At 47.7% G+C, this 17,500-nt stretch overlaps 1 protein-coding gene across 5 annotated transcripts in view; it reads right to left on the bottom strand.

Annotated features, from left to right (window-relative positions):
- afap1 (actin filament associated protein 1) overlaps positions 1-17,500 on the bottom strand; it is a 79,108-nt gene that overhangs the window by 43,205 nt on the left and 18,403 nt on the right. The window contains exon 1 of one of the 5 annotated variants that reach the window (XM_048236213.1): positions 9,724-9,763. The exons of 2 other annotated variants lie outside the window; for them this stretch is intronic. Coding sequence is in view for 2 of the 3 variants with exons in the window: in XM_048236210.1 (XP_048092167.1) it covers positions 4,575-4,608 (34 nt within the window). In the remaining variant the exon portion in view is untranslated. Of the gene's footprint in view, positions 1-4,574; positions 4,915-9,723; positions 9,764-17,500 lie in introns of those variants that run through there. 2 more of the 5 variants (XM_048236210.1, XM_048236214.1) reach the window with 2 other exon arrangements.

Genomic DNA, 17,500 nt, shown 5'->3' with positions numbered 1-17,500 from the left:
ATGCCGCTCCACTGCTCCGCAGAGCAAAAGCAAAAGCACAGGCAGTGGCAGCAGCGGCACCGCGAATCATCCCAACCATGCCCGGCACCGTGCCAAACCCACCAGCATCAGGGCTGCAGAGGACAGGGGGAACAAGAGGGACAGAGAGAGAGAGAGAGAGAGAGAGAGGTGGAGCATGAGTGTAGGGAATGGCAGTAGAATGTTGAGGACAGCAGAACTTTGTTTGGAAAAACCCCACAGAGAGAAAGAGAAAGTTGAGGATACAGTCAAACAGAGTGGGACAGCGATGGTGGAAGGGTGCAAATAGAAGTCAAGGAGAGGACGAGAGGCAGGCGGCTCTTTCTCTTTCTGCTGTAGTGATCAGAGTCTGGGGGTGGGGGGGGGGGGTTAAGGGGTCTGGTACTGAGAGCACATCAGTAAGGAGATAATTAGAGAGAGTCAACCCCCAAAACCACACCGGGAATGAGGGAGACGAGAGGAGAGGAGGAGAGGAGAGGAGGAGGAGAAGAGGAGGAGGAGAAGAGGGAGAGGAGGAGGAGAAGAGAGGAGAAGAGGAGAGGAGGAGGAGAGAAGAGGAGGAGGAGGAGAAGAGGAGAGGAGGGAGGAGGAGAAGAGGAGAGGAGAAGAGTGGAGGGTTAGGGGTTAGGGGGCAGTGTGGGATGGGATGGGTGGGGAGGGGAGGTCTGTGGTTTCAGAGCCGAGCTTTTTTGGATGTTCTTTCTGGGAGACGGGGAGAGACTTTGTGGTGCCTGTGACGAGCGTGCCGTGTGTGTGTGTGTGTGTGTGTGTGCATGTGTGTGTGTGTGTGGGGCTGAAGGGACTGGGAATCTCATTGGGGCTGTGGAGCGCCGAGGGCTTGGTGTTGTGGGTTGGCCCTGGTGCAGGGTGCTGGGAGCTGGAGTGATTGGGGCCTGCACATCAAGACGCTGCTCCTCTAGGACAAATAATCAGCGCGCCACTAAAACAACATGGCACCACCTCATTACTGCACACAGACAGCCAGGCAGGCCAGAGCGCCGGGTCCTAGTGTCCTCAGCAGAATACGCCTGGCTTATTAAAACCTGTCAGTGGGACTAGATTCAGCTCACTTCCATGGCTGCACGCTCCAAACTTGTGGCTTTTTTTTTTTTTTTTTTTTTTCTGCTTGGAACACTTTTACGCAAGCCTCTCTGAACTTTCAACTAACTTTCAACTAACTTTCTAATGTGATGGCTATTCACTCGCAGGTTCTGGAATCTGCTCTGCTGAAATAAAGTCTGCGAGCGAGTTGACGTCTCAGTTGACGGGCGAGCTGAACTGTAAATGGGAAGGAATGGGACCCAGGCAAGAGCGAGGCAGAGACACTGGGCCAGATGTTGGTGAGGTCTCTGGTCGGGTCGGGTCTGGTCTGCGCTCCTCTGCTGCTGGATGGGGAAGAGGAGGAAGGAAGAGTAATGCGTCTGAGGGGGCCAGCCCACCTAACCGCGCACTGACAGCATGATAACAGACAGGCAAAAACCCAGAGACGAGCACCAGCCCATAGCAGAGGGAGAGAGAGGGGGAGAGGCAGTGATATTACATGTGCACGTGTGTGTGTGTGTGTGTGTGTGTGTGTGTGTGAGAGAGAGAAAGACAGAGACGGCAATGGTAATACATGTGCATCTGTGTGTGTGTATGTATGTATGTATGTATGTGTGTCTGTGTGTGTGTGTGTGTGTGTGTGTGTGTGTGTGTGTGTGTGTGTGTGTGTGTGTGTGTGTGTGTGTGAGTGCCTATATGTGGGAGAGCCAAGATGAAGTAGTGGGTAGAAAGCATATGTGAGCTGGAGAGGCACACAGATAAGAGGCATGGGGCTGGGGGGCCGGGCGTTCCAAAGGAGGGGCCATCCGGTGCCAGGTCTCTCAAACTTGAATTCTGGACACGCGCCAAGAGCTCTGATCCTGCGCTCAAAGGACCCTGTCATCTGACAAGCAGTCTGAGGGGCACCCCTTTGATGATACGCTTGTTGCCTCAACGAGCTCGTCCGAGCGTAAAACCTCATCTTCAAAACACACAACCCCAGGCCTCCAACACAGATGTGCTCAACAAATACAAACCAATTTGGTTTCCATATTCTTCTCCAGCAGCTCATCTGATAGAGCAAGGTGCATCTAGGTCATGTGAGCAACAACCAATGGGAAACAGATAATGATAAAAAAAAATACATATCTGCACAACGCTGTAGGTCGATTTGGAGAACAGCATACACACATACTGCCAAATGGGTACATACACAGGTTTAATGGAAATATTATATTTTTCACTAAATGCATCGCTGGAAACCTGGCCAGTCTGAGAAGATGCTTTGTTTACATTTGGGCTGCTTTCAAGGAATTCCAGTACTGTTTTGGTGATCCTAAAAATCAGGGATGTACCTCCCTCGATGCCAGACGGAACCCCTCCCCATCCTGATCCTCTTATAGGTATGGGGGAGGGGGTAAGCCTATTGGGGCATACAAAAGGAAGGGAGGGGGGGCTCTCATCAGCCCAAATTAAGCAAAACATTGGCACGTGCCTTAACATACCTCCACACTATAGTGCAAAGACAGAATTAGCAGACTGATTCTCATAGGCTTACTTCTCGTGTTTATACAATATAATTACAGTGTAAGGCATCAAAGGTGTTTTGCATGTTATGTGTCCGATAACATGAGCAAACCAAGATAGGCCCAGTTATTACACATACATTATACATACATGATTTACATTTTACATTACTATGGCTGCTGGTTTAAACAAGTGAGCACTTCAGTCCTCTTTTTCATGCCAGTATTATTTCACTACTACTTGTACACTACAGTGGCACCACAGCCTATGCTCGAGTGATAAAATAATACTTTTAACACAACGACACAGAAAAGGACAGCGAATTGAGGAAGATGGTAAATTAGTTAACATAATTGTTATTTATTATTGATGGGACAGATAGTTGTAAAGGTAAACAGAGTTGAATAACAACACTAGCAGTATGCTCAAGCTCCCTGACACTCAATATCAGCATTTGGAGATGCAGTCGCAGCATTGTGACATCCAAGTGTTTTTTTTCTCTTCTGTGCACTGGTGAGGGGCCAAGAAGGGAACCCCCAAACACTCCAGCCCGCGCCCACCAATCCGAGACGAGGAAGCGGCCCGGGCACTGAGGGTGCCGTGCCCACATCAATCAGCCCCTTCAAATGGAGCGCCAAATGATGGCAAGTGTGCCGGGGTTTCGCACAGGAAGATTGCAATAATAAACACCAATAAACATGTTCACACTTCCTACAGCTCTTAGGCACCATGATGAATGGAGCCCAATCAACACAATAGACCAGACATGCCGCAAAAAAAGCCCAACTGCCAAGGCTTATGCCAAGTTACCCACAAAGCCAGCTGCCAGGTCGAAAGAGAGGGAGAGACAGAAAGAGGGAGAAAAGGAGGGGAAGGGAAAGGAAGAGAGGGGGATGACATGACAGAGTGAAACACTGGATTTGTTATCCTATCTTTGGGGTTTCACCAAATGGCACAATGGTTGCATTTTCCAACCAGGAGAGGAGAGAAGCCAGACGTGGCCCATCACCCTGACACCCCAACTATCTGATTCTCAGCAGCTGGCCACCAAGCTCTCTGCCCCCAGCTCAGCACAGAGTGGAAAAAAACTCATTCTCCACTCAACACAGATGACTTTAGCCCACTGAACTGACGCTTTAACTTAATTGATTGACTTGGCGCTCTGTTTTGGAAATCTGAACTAAGGGGAAAGAAAGAAATAAGCTGGATGGAGATAAAGGTAGGGTATTGTGGTTTAAAAAAATAGAATTGCACTAGCTGTAAAGAACACTGGTACGTGTTAAATCTTGCCAACTTTTCAAACGCTACTCCATGCAGATTCCTTAAATGCACAGCCCAGACACGGCTGGAAAGCGACCAAAAAGACTGCAGGCACGCTTGCTTTCTTTAACCGGACTGACCGAGCTCAAGAGAGGTTCTCGTCTGTCAGGACCGCCGTCTAATGTTGCAGCAACAAATAAAGACAACTTCTCGCAGTGTTGACAATGTTTACCACCAGTCACCAGCATTGTGCTGAAACAGCCATTGTGGAGAGCTTCAAACAACCAGAGCTGCCCACTATGTCAGCGTGGAGAAAATGTGAGACGTTTCCCTTGCCGCCTACAAACAATACAGCCAACCGAGCTCATATATTTTGTTTCAGAACTAACATCCAATTTCATTAGCCACAGACACATTTAAAACTAATCAAACCAGTTAGAGGGGAAAACTTACTGAATAGACTCATCCTTACCTGCCTATGAATGCTTGAACAGGCTAACTTAAGTCTGTGTGGGTTCATGCTTCAACATTGGAAACTATGTTATTCTCTAGATGTAGAATAACATTGCCTACGTGAGAAATGTTGGTAGTGGCGGAACGTTTTCCCAAAAACCCGTTGTACAATTTTACGTTATTCTTTAGGACTGTCTCCTAATCCAAAGTAGGCCTATTCAATGCGCCTATCCAAACTCCAGCTATCCTGTTCCCTACAAAGAAAAGAATGGACGTATGAAGTTTAATACACTCACCCCGAGAAGCGAACAGAAAGGGATCGCTCCGCATCGTGAAGACAAATGCATCTAATCCCAAAAAGCTTATGGAGGCAAAGCGAGTACGCGTCTGAAACGTTGCATGAAACTCCAATGGCACGAGTGAGCCACGGACCGACAGACCTCTCTGTCTGTTCAACGGTTTCAGACAAAGTTTTCAGACTCGCTAGCAAGCTACCCTCTCAACGAGTTTCTTCCAGTCAGCCGGTAACGACTGCTTCCACTCAAACTTTCCCTACTTCTCTAGTCTTCATCAGCCCTCCCACTTCTCTTCGTCTAGCGTCCTCCCTCTCCTTCACTCTCTGCGGCTCCAGTGCCTTGTGTGAGCTTCGGCAGTCTGAACGGTGTGGGTCTACTGCAAGGCCGACCAATGAGACAAGCACACTCTAGAAAAATAGTCCCCCCACCCCCACCCCCACCCCCTCTCTCTGATCATATGAAATAACAGATTTTTTTTTATATATATTTGTGACGCATTGAGATGTTATCCTTTGTACAGTCACTGTATTCAACTGAATTGTTCTTTTACAGACATCCCAACCTGTAAAAGTCAAAAGTCATAGCCCCCCCCCCCCCAAAAAAAATAAATAAATAAATAAAATAAAATACACTTTAGCCTACTTAAATACAGATTAATATGTTCAATAATGTCTATTCAGTACACCAAATAAGGAAGGCATAGAAATTGTGAAAATAAAATATGCAGATTTTGGTAGTTTGGTCTAGTAGGCGATAGGCCTGAATAATATGCACATGAATTGACACTTGTTAAACTCACCTCAACATGTCTTTTGAAATCATTTAACCCGCCATGGGCAATGCTAAAGTCACTGTTACAAACAGTGCAGCGTCCAAGACTAGGCCTATCATTATTTTTTACTCTTATGAGACAAGGGTAGCCTACACTTTGAAATGGGTCTAACATTTTCCTTTTTTTGAGGCACTGACTCTGCCATGACGCTCCTGTTCCTATACACTGAACTGATTAATTAAATTCGGGAGAAAAGAGATAAAAGCCCGCCTATACTGAAAACTGATTGGTTGATTTAGCGAAACAGGACGCTCTCTGTCTTGGATGCGCTCAGACACACACACCACCCCTCTCTCTCTCCCGTCGTGTGCGCGCTACACTCAAATGCAGTCTCGCATGCGCGCTCTTGATTGCTCACTATAGATTCCGGGAGATTTTATCTAATTTGCGGGCGTGCGGGCTATCAATATGCGGGAGACTCCCGGAACTTCGGGGAGACTTGGGATGTCTTTTATACACTGCAGGGATGAATGGGTATCTTGATATTACACATCTATAACCATTTACAATTTTCAGGGGAGGCTCTGATGTTTCCTACTGATGTTTACTGTTGTTGACAGCAATTAGCTAGCATGACACCACATATTTAAGTAGATTTTCAGTTGATGCTGACCAGGTTCTTTCCTAAATATAGCCTCATGGCTCATCCACCTGCAAGGATTTTATTTAAATGTTTCATCTCAATTTTCAGCACACCACAGTATCTTAAAAGGCAGAATCGGAAAGTTCAGTTCAGTGAGAAAGTTTTGATATCGCACAAAAACAGAGTGAGTGCAGATGGTGTTTAAGACACAGATCTTTAATCAATGGTTATACAAGTGTGTGTGTGTGTGTGTGTGTGTGTGTGTGTGTGTGTGTGTGTGTGACATATTTGTGTTTGTGTGTCAGCATGAGGTAGTGGTTTTGATCTTTGGCTGTCTGGCTCAGGGTTCCGAAATATGTCACCACTGACGTCACCCCGGTAGAGATAGGAGAGCAAGATAAAGATCGCAAGCTTCCCTGGTCCAGCCATTAGTCTGTCAAATTATCAGCTTTCACTGATGACTGTATCCGCTCCCCCTAACACACACACACACACACACACACACACACACACACACACACACACAAGGCATGAGGGTCATCACTGAGCATCCCAGCCCTGGAGAATGGGAGGCCAATCTGGATTGGAGGTCAAACTAATCCACTTAGGGGCTTTGAATGAACCGCAACAAGACCTCTTGTGGGGACTGAAAGGGAGACAGAGAACAAAAAAAGAAGGAGAGAGAGAGAGAGAGGAAGTGGTTGTGTGAGGCAGGACGAGGTACGGCTTTACTTACGGTCACATGTCCCAACAGCACATACACACACACACACACACACACACACACACACACACACACACACACACACACACACACACAGCCCTAACCCCCTCCTCCATGCCAAAACACTGGACACCTCACAAGTAACCTTTTCTTCCACTCTTCACCAGCCCCATCCACCCACACCCACCCACGTCCCAGTGGAAAGAAAAAACGCTGATTGAATTAAGTCTCATTGCTGAGAGGTTTTAGCACAACACCGGCCTTGTCCCGGCAGCACAGAAGCCCTCTGAGCCTCCTCCATGCCATCAGCACATGCCAGAGCTTCCTGCCCCAATGCCCTCAGCAGGGCATCAGAAAGTATGCCCTACAGGCATCCTAGTCATCTCAGAGGAACAGAGAGCATGCGCTCCAGAGAGGATGCACTCCAGAGAGGATGCACTCTAGAGAGGATGCACTCCAGAGAGTATACATTCTAGACAGGATGCACTCCAGAGAGTATATATTCTAGACAGGATGCACACCAAAGTGTATACATTCTAGAGAGGATGCACTCTAGAGAGGATGCAGTCCAGAAAGTATGCACTCTAGAGAGGAGGCAATTCAAAGAGTATGCTGTCCAGAGAAGATGCACTCGAGAAAGTATGCACTCCAGTAAGGATGTACTCTAGAGAGTATGCACTCCAGAGAGTATACACTCCAGCAGAACAGAAAGATGAAGAGAGAGATAGGATGGACTCTATCTGAAAATCAATCTATGGTGAGGTAATGTATGTAGTTATGGTGTTTTAAGCCCCCAACGGGCCTTGAAGTCGATGGTGGGGGCTTAAAACACCATTGAGCTAATGTATGTAGTCATGGCACTTTGTCATGTCATTTTCTTGCATTGTAACTCACTTGCAAGTCACTTTCTGATAGCATCTGGAAAATGACTAAATCTAAATAAACAACAACCTATATTGAAAAGTCTGTAAAATTCATACAGCATATGTGGATAAACCCATATGTGTTCATGTACTGTATGTGGAACAAACGTGTGCTAACACACATAATACTGTTTTTTTCCGAAAGGGTAAGAGTAAGAAATATGTTCTGTGACCTACATCATGCAACTATTTATGTTATTTATGATTTATGTTTTTGTGCAGACCTTTCCATAGAGATGACAAAATAGATACAGCTAGTCACAGAGAGAGAAGAAGATGACGAAGAACAGACAGTGTGATGGAGCGGTCCCTTGGTGGCGAAAACTAGGCCACGAGGCTGACGGCGCGAGGTCGGGCGTACGACTGCGCTGACTGAGCCTGTGCAGCTGTGTCAATCAGGGCCGAGGGGAACGGCAACGCACCACGCAGCCGCACGTTACAAAACCAACTCAGACACCAGGGGAGAGAGAGGAGCCTCTCAGCCAGATTACAACACAGACACAGAGAGAGAGAGAGAGAGAGAGAGAGAGAGAGAGAGAGAGAGAGAGAGTCAAATAAAGAAATAACGACAAAGAGAGAGAAAGAGAGTCAAATAAGGAAACAATGAGGAAGAGAGAGAGAGAGAGAGAGTCAAGCAGATATAGAAATAGTTAAACGAGTGACAGAGATGGGTAAAGTAAAAGAGAAAGAGAGAGGGAAAAGTTGAGGAGAGAAACGAGGTTGATGTGAAATGTTGCCACTACGTTTTTGGGTAAGGATGAAGTGAACAGGAGGTGATTGATGGAGATAGGAAGACGCTTACACAATCACACACACACACACACACACACACACACACACACACACACACACACACACAGGAGGATTCGCTCAGAAAGACAATGTTTGAGGAGGAAAGCTCAAGCAAGAGCAAAAGGACAAGACTGGTTTAGCACACAGGGAAAAGTGGAGTGCATGAAACCAAAATACAGAAACAAAGAAACGGATTAAAAGTGACAGACTTAAACAAAGGAGTGAAATAGAGAGAGAGAGAAAGAGAGAGAGAGAGAGAGAAAAACTGAAGCCAGCTCTTGTTTTGGCTCTCTGTTTCTCTCGCCTGCTGAAGCTGGCAGCCCCTGCGCTGGTATTCCAGGCACGCCTGTCAAAACAGCGCCCGACCCCTTGACCCCTCCTCGCACGAGACACCCCTCACGCTCCGAGAAATAGGTGGGGGCCATGGGGTGGGGGACACTGGGAATGGGCTCCAGGGAATGGAAGAAAAGAGGAAGAAAGAAAAAGAGAGGGAGAGAGGGAGAGAGGGAGAGAGGGAGAGAGGGATAGAGGGAGGGGTCATTGGTTGCTCAGAAGAAAAACAAGAGCACAGGTCTGTCCTGGAGGCCTAATAAAGGTAGCTCCACTCCATTAACACTGACAGAAGTGGCAATACCTCTAAGAAGGTGGCTGAGGACTACCTGCCTTTCCATGCTAGGGGTCAAAGTTCATCTAGGTCACGAATGCATGGTCGAAGAGCACCACATCTCAACAACCTATGACACGTGGTCATCTGCAGGCCTTTTTCTACGGGTGTGAGATTTGGCAGGAGGTGGAGGTGGACCTGGCGGAGTGTTGGTGTCCTTTTGAGTGGTGTTCGAGTGGCGTCAGATGCTGGTGGAGATCTAACCAAAGATCCACTTTCCCTCTGACTCACGTAAGCCCCTATGTATAACACACCTCACCTACAAAAGACCTCAGAAGACAGGAGAAAGAGGGATGGGATGGAGCGAGTGATGGAGGATGAGTACAAAAGGGAGAAAATGAAGAGAGAGAGAAAGGGAGAGAGAGACTTATGGAAAAGAAAAGATGAGATATGAGCAAAAAAAAAAAAACGTCCTCTCTGGTGCTTGGTGTGAGTCAGTATGCACATAATAAAACCATCCTCGTCCCATCAGTCAGATCCCCATATGCTGAGAGAGAGGAGGGGGGGCAGATCTGCACAACATCCTCTTTCAACACGGACGATGGATGTTCACGATAACGAGGGCCACACGGCTGCCAAGTTTCACGAGGATACGATGCAAACACGCGATAAGAGAAGAATAAAGGCTCACCTCACCCCATGCCAGGACTCCTTTTGTTTTTTTGGCTCAGGCAGCTTTGGGAAGGAGGGATATAGAGGCAGAGAGAGAGAGAGAGAAAGATAAACAACACAACGGAATTTCGTAGGGTTCCCACTTCCCAGTATTCTGTGCCACCTGCACCCAGGAATCCTCTGCAGCGTTCCGAGCGGTTCCTGGGATCAAAGGGCAGAATATTTCATGGTGCCTGGAGTGGAGCTCAGACTCCAAAAGCTGTCAGATCGGCATAATCTGGGATCTCCGTCCGATGTCCATATGGACTTGACTGGGGGTCTCAACTCAGACGGGATTAAAGACAGTGGTAGACCCCCAATCCGGCTACACCCACACACACACATATACATGCAAACACGCACACACATATGAAGACACACATGCATACACACACACAACACACCATACACACACACACACAGACTCACAAACACACACACACACACCACAACCCCACACACACACACACACACACACACACACACACACACAGTTGCCCTCTGTGATGGCTGTGAATTTTGTTTACTGTAATTTGAGAAGACTAAAGTTTAAACAAAAATGAGAGGCTGAACGACAGCTTTCATGGTATGAAGATTTATTTCTGTGGCACATGCAGAACATTTCACCAGAAACAGTTTTAATCCAATGACTTCAGCAGGGTGGAGGACCCCCAGTACTCTAGGAGGAGAGCGTGGGTGTAGTCTATTTAGCAGAGTAAGACGAGATTTCTCCTTCTCTCTCTCTCTCTCTCTCTCTCTCTGGTGCCATGCACTGACACGCATCCAAGCTATAACTCATCCACAAGACTCCTCATGGAGCTGTCAGAATGAGAAAGACGTCATACAAAGAGCCAAGCTAAACACTAAAGAGCATTCTCACAGAGAGACTCACCACAAAGAGAACACACACACACACACACACACACACATCCCAGAAATTTGTACACATTACACATCCACATAAAAAGACAAAACTTTGCAGAAAGTGCTGTATCGCCTTCTTTTGTCTGCGTTGCTGTTGTTGTTGCTTTTACACTCAACGTCAATGTGATGAGTGAGCAGCACTGTGGTTCAGACCTCAGCACAGTGGGGTCACCATCCCATCCAACACGCCCCCCAGACCTCCAGCCCAGACCTCCACCCCAAAGCCAGTGACAGGGAGGTGGAGGTGGAGGGTGGGGGTCGGCGGTGGAGACCGCAGGAGAGTGCGAGAGGGCCCTGGCCTCACAGCTGCTTCACATCAGGCTAATGTGGCCTGACCGGCAGACCTCCATTAGGCCTGCTGATTGGTGTAACCGCTCAGAAATGCTCTGAAAAAAAAACAACAACACACACACACACACACACACACACACACACACACACAAGGGAAGGGGTGGGGGTGTTGGGGGATGACAAAAACACAAGGGCTGTTTGAGGAGCACCTTGGACTCAGCACACACTCCATGATCTTGGAACGAATGCACTCATCCAGCTCCAACACTCGCTCGATGATAAGATCCTATCGCCATCTGATTTTTGCTGTGCCAGAAAAACAGGTCTGTGTGTGTGTGTGTGTGTGTGTGTCTGTGTGTCTGTGTTTGTAAGGATGAGTGTGGGGGTGCATGTGTGTGAGAGTGTGTGCGGATTTTACATTGTACGCTGTGTGTGTGTGTGTATGCATTTACACGGTGGAGGTCAGGGGGACAAAATGTTGGGATTCACCTTACATTGCCAGGAAGCGCGTGTCGTCATGGAAGCGCAGGCCATTTGGCAACCTGCGTCAGTTGAAGAGTGATCGGCGTCTCCCAATTTAACATTGAGCGGTCTGGAGAACGCATCAACATTAGGAGCAATCGGCCCTCCAAGACTTGTTTAAACCCCAAATGGACTCAAGGCAAGCGCTCAGTTGCATGGAAAGTTTCGGGATTGGGATGGTGAAGGGCCTGTGTGGATATATGTATGTGTGTGTGTGTATGCTTGGGCGTGTGTGTGTGTGTGTGTGTGTGTGTGTGTGTGTAAGTGTACGGTGTGTGTGTGTGTGTGTGTGTGCGCAAACATGTGTGTGTAAGTGTACGTGTGTGTGTGTGTGTGTGTGTGACTGTACAGTGTGTGTAACTGTATGTGTGTGTGTGTGTGCAAACATATATGAATGTGTGTGTAAGTGCATAGTGTGTGTGTGTGTGTGTGTGTGTGTGTGTGTGTGTGTGTGTGTGTGTGTGCGCGCACTGCTCCAGCGTTGCATAATTTGATACCAGGAGATCTTTGCCACCAGGCCCAGAGTGGAGTAGCATATGTGGCTTTTGTATATAAGACACTGGCCCTCATCCAAAAAGACAAGCAGAAAAAAAGAGGCGCATATGGGAGAGGAGAGAAAGGAAAAGAAAGGGAGAGAAAGAGCTAAAGGAGAGAGAGAGAGAGAGAGAGAGAGAGAGACAGAGAGAGAGAGAGAGAGAGACAGAGAGAGAGAGAGAGAGAGAGAGAGAGAGAGAGAGAGAGAGAAAAGTGGGTCAGGAATGAGAGCGAGTTCATTTCAACACAACGCTCGGTCATGTAATAGTCTGGCACGCTGACAGCGTTACATTAGCCCTGTGTTTGTGTTGGGCTGAGGTTAACACTCATCAGCCTGTGGCTTTGTGTGTGTGTGTGTGTGTGTGTGTGTGTGTGTGTGTGTGTGTGTGTGTGTGTTGTCTATGTGTGTGTGTGTGAATGTGTGTGTGTGTGTGTGTGCACATACGCATGTACCACGGTATGTTTATGTGTGAGTGTGTGTGTGTGTGTATTGTGTGAATGTGTCCATGCAGTACAATATGCTAATGTGTGTGTGTGTGTGTGTGTGTGTGTGTGTGTGTGTGTGTGTGTGTGTGTGTGTGTGTGTGTGTGTGTGTGTGTGTGAGTTTCCAGGGACAAAGAACCCTCCAAAGCCCAAAGATGGTTCTGACACAAACCAGCTCAGCATTCCGAGCTCGACAACTAAAAAGCAATGCGGAGGAAGCGTCCACTGCCTTTTGTCTTTCTCTTTTTCCACACTCCTAATCTCCCCCTCCCTCCATCCCTCCACCCCCCCCTCTCTCTCCTTATGAATCCCTTCCTAATATATCTTTCTTTCGCCCTCCTCTTAGATATAAAGGCAGGCGGTATATTTCACTCACACATGGAGGGCCATGGCAGTGTCACCAGTAATCAGACATATTCATCATCGCAGGATGATTATTAAAAACAAACAGATGGAACAGAAATGCACACCAGAGACTTCAGAGAGAGAGAGAAATTAGTGTTATTCAAACACACACAGTCTCACATCAACACGCATATGTCAACACACATATGCACTAGCACACACACACACACACACAAATAAACTAAAACCCAAATGCACGCATGGACGCACACACACACACACACACACACACACTGACACAGACCCATGAAGTAATTTGTGGCTTCACACTGATACAAGCACTCTCACTCATACCCCCCAAAGAAGGAAAGTCCCGACGTCTTGAAAGTGAAATGGCGTGGGTGTAGGCCAGGAATTACACCAGCACTTCAAAACTTGGACAAGCACGTTTTCATGTTGTCATGGGGGACCTACAAGCCTGGTCACATCTCTCTCTGCATCTCTCAAGCTCTTTCAGGCAGAGCCATAGCAGCAGCTCACCTTGACAGGTAGGGACTAGATGTCAACAGATGTTCAAGGCTCAACCTACATGAACTGAAAAGTCAAAATTACTATAAAAGTCATACAATTTACTCTATTCAGTGAGATCGCTAACTCCACACAGTGCCTCTCACTATAATGTGCATCAAAGGACTTTTAACTTGGAAATAGAACGCCTGCCATTTCTCCTGGCTGTGTTGATTTGAGGTAGCCAACCATTTAATTAGCCCTGAATTCATACAAAAATCTACAAATCTAATTTAAGGTTATGGCTTTCTGTTTCACAGTGCTAGCCAGTATACCGAATGTCTCATAAACATGTTCTTTTACATGTCTGCGGGTCGAGTGGCCTTTGTGTTCAATTCCTGTTTTCGAACCCAGCCCACCACTGTAAGGTGAGTCGAGTTTCACATGTGTTTCAATTCTCTTCCACCCCCCTTCCTTCTCCACACACAAAAACCCACTTTTGTGAGTGCATTCATCTTGGAATGTCCTCCTCTATGGGATTGTCGAGCTGTCTATTCAATTTCCCCTGGGGAGAGAACGTCAGAGTCAACATCTGGGTTAAAAAACTTGGCCTCGTGTCTTGCCAAGCGAAGGGATCACATTCAATAAAGGCAACATGTCTATTTGTCTTGTTCTGGTCACTGTGTGCTCTCTCAATTGAGTTTGCTTCAATTCAAAGCGGCTTTATTGGCATAGCAGTGCAAATACAGTGTTGCCAAAGCACAAAATGACAATATAACAATAATAATCCTCCTTCTCTCTCTCTCTCTCTCTCTCTCTCTCTCTTGCACTTCCTCTCTTTCTCTCTCTCTCCCTCTCTTTGGCACGTAGGGGGTGGGAATTGAAATAATAAGGGTAAAATTGCTCTCCCTAAATGACATGTTTAGCATAACATATATGACATAATATATCCACATATATTCCAAAACCTTTCACTCAGGTTCTCTCTGTCTCCCCCCCCCTCTCTCTCTGTCCTGCATCCACTCATCCTACTGTTGAATATGACAGTAATCACCTACTCCGGCGCCCCATCTGCTCTTGTCATTGCACCTCATCGCTGTACCCCCACCACCCCAAAAAATGACCAGATCCTGTCTGCCCTCTCTGACGAGCTGTATAATGAGCATGGTCCAGCAGTCTCATTACCAGTGACCCCCCTCTGTTTTTTATTTCTCCATCTCCATCTCTTTCTCCATCCCTTCCTTCCTCTCTTGCATCCCCCCATCATTGGACCATCTGTCCCGGGGGCGGTTGCCGTGGCATCTCGTCCCCTTGCCCCCACCCCCACCCCTTCTATGGACAGTTACTGGACTGTGTAGGCAGGAGGCAAATAATGCATCTGGTGCTGTCTGTGAGTGGAGTGGGGGTGGGGGGGTATTTGTGGGGGGTAGGATTAACTGGAGGAAGAGGAGGGTGGAGTATAGGGTGGGGTGGATGGGGGTAAGGGTTGATTGAGTGGGGTGGGTGGAGACGAGCTGAGTTAAGGCCCCAATCTGGACTCATTAAAGATGTATGAGCTTGGGAAAGAGGAACCCCCACGCTTGACTTATCTACACCACCACCCAAACCCCACCCCACTCCACACACACACACACACACGACACGCACACACACACACACACACAAATACACATACGCACACACACACGCACACACACACACACACACACACACACACACACACACACACACACACACACACACACACACACACACACACACACACACACGCCATCTCTGTCACACGCAGAACTTGTGCTCCCATCCTGTGCATCCAGCACAGCTGAACAGAGCATCCAGATTAACTGCTCTCCTCTCTCTCTCTCTCCCTCTCTCTCACGCACACACACACACACACACCACACACACACACACACACACACACACACACCACACACACACACACACACACCACACACACACACACACACACACACACACACACACACACACACACACACTCAGACATATCTAAACAACACACTTCTACACTTCCTCACAAGATAAAAAAAACAGCGTTAAGAAGAGCGGCTGTGCACATATGGTGCTGAGACCGAGGCCTTTCATTAGCAGACTGACAACAGGAAGAGGAAGTCCTCATCCAGGAAGTGCTCTGACCTCTGAGACGAGTGCCGCACTCCCAGAAACTGTCCTCGGAGCCCACAGATAGTTACCCTGCGATAAATAAAACGTGCGATAAATAAAAACGATGACGTCAAAAAAGTGGGAACACATTCTGCTTGTGACAGTCAAATAAGAGAGTGAGGAACACATTCTGCTTGTGACCCCAGTCTTCATGGGAGGCTGTGTTCTCTCTCTCTCTCTCTCTCTCTCTAGTGGTTGTGGTGGGGAGACTGGGGAGGAGAGGGGGGGGGGGGTGCTGTTTATGAATGTCTCTAGACTCATACACTGATGTGAGGTCCTCTGATGTGGTAGCTGTGATGGCTTAGTCATGTTCATCACCAGACATCACTGTGATAATCCTCAGTGATGCAATGCTCTGATCCATGAGAGTCGGACGGGCATTTGTGCTGTGGCCAACCCAAACACTGGGGAGGGGGGGGGGGTCCACTTTCATTTTTTATTGTTGCTTGTATTCTATTGATTGTTGTTTACTAGTATGTTTTGGTTCAGTTTTGTGATACAGTTCCACTTCCTGAGGGATGCCTGGTTTCTAGCCACGGTCAGCATTACGGAGCAGCGCCGGCCCCAGTTGGCTGGTTCTTATCAGGCAGACTTTTCATCCTGATGGAAAAAGTCCCATTGCGCACGTCCAGTAAGGGTAATTTTGTGTTGTTCTGCTCTTGAGGGCCACAGTGAGTTTCCCCCCCTCTCTTCGGTCTTCGCTCATCTTCTGGGGTTGGGAGGAAGTGGTCCGGCAGAGCAGACTGACCCAAAGGGACGCTATAACTCACGGGGCGGAAACATGGCGGTTCACGCTCCGTAGTCTGTCATTCCCGACCCGGCGTTCCTCAAGAGAGCCGTGCAGATCCGATATCAGTCCGCCGAGACAGGGGGAATGAGGCTGGGTTGGGGTGGTCGGTATAACAGAGGGAGGAGAGCAGTGGAGAGGAGAGGAGGGGAAAGGAGAGAAGGAGAGAGAAAAAAGAAAGACAGAGCAAGAGAGAAGAAGGATGTGGCATTGCGAATCCTCGGAGGCCCAAGAGAGTGACAAGCCTCACCTGCCGGCCACAAATTACCCACAGTGCCCCTCTGCCCTGACGGGAGCTGTAAGGTAGCGCGCCCTGAGCAGGGACACCCAATCCAACTTCGACCCGTATAATCCCACCTGACCCCTGACCTCTGCTCTCATAAACTCACAGGTCGCCACGGCAGCGAGCAGGTCTCTCTCAGGAGTGGGCTCTTCGAGGCGTCTCACACCGCAGGCTGATGGGAAATCCATCACAACCTCCAGCACACCATAGAGACACGTCCAGAGGTGCTAAGAGTTCAGCTTTGCAAAATAAGAGTCCTGCTACAGTATGTGGACTCTCCACCCATTCATTAGGACCACTGAGCTGGCCACACCTTGGGACATTCAATGTCCTAGTTCCTAGTTCCAATGTCCTAGTTCCTAGTTCCAATGTCCTAGTTCCTTGTTCCAATGTCCTAGTTCCTTGTTCCAATGTCCTAGTTCAAGAATGGTTTCCTTTGGCAAACCAAAAATGGTGTATACGAGGTATTGGGCAGAATCCTGCTTTTTGACTTCCATTTTCATGCATGCAAAAGTTTACCAAATCTTCCCTCTCCCTGTAACAAGGAGGTGCAAAATTACATTTTTTTCCTATGCATGATAACATTTAGAAACAATCCTTGCTTTGCTTCTGAGTTACAACTTCCTAAGAGTTTTGATGTAGAGCTTTTGAAATACAACACAAACGAATGACCTGCAAATAATACATGCACAAACAGGAAATTAACTCTTCACTTTAAGGATGTACACCTCCCTTAGGCTGCTACTGTGCGGGACCTCACCAAAGGTGCTGTCACCTTAGACAGGAAGCAGAGACCTTTCTGGAAAAATCATGACCTCTACTGTGCCATCACTTCTAAGGGGAGGACCACTTTCAAATTTACAACCTCCTCTCAAAGCTTTACGAGCGAGATGCAC

Source organism: Alosa alosa, chromosome 24, assembly GCF_017589495.1.
Source record: "Alosa alosa isolate M-15738 ecotype Scorff River chromosome 24, AALO_Geno_1.1, whole genome shotgun sequence".
Taxonomy (NCBI): Eukaryota; Metazoa; Chordata; class Actinopteri; order Clupeiformes; family Clupeidae; genus Alosa; species Alosa alosa.
This window is presented reverse-complemented; position numbering and strand designations above follow the sequence as displayed.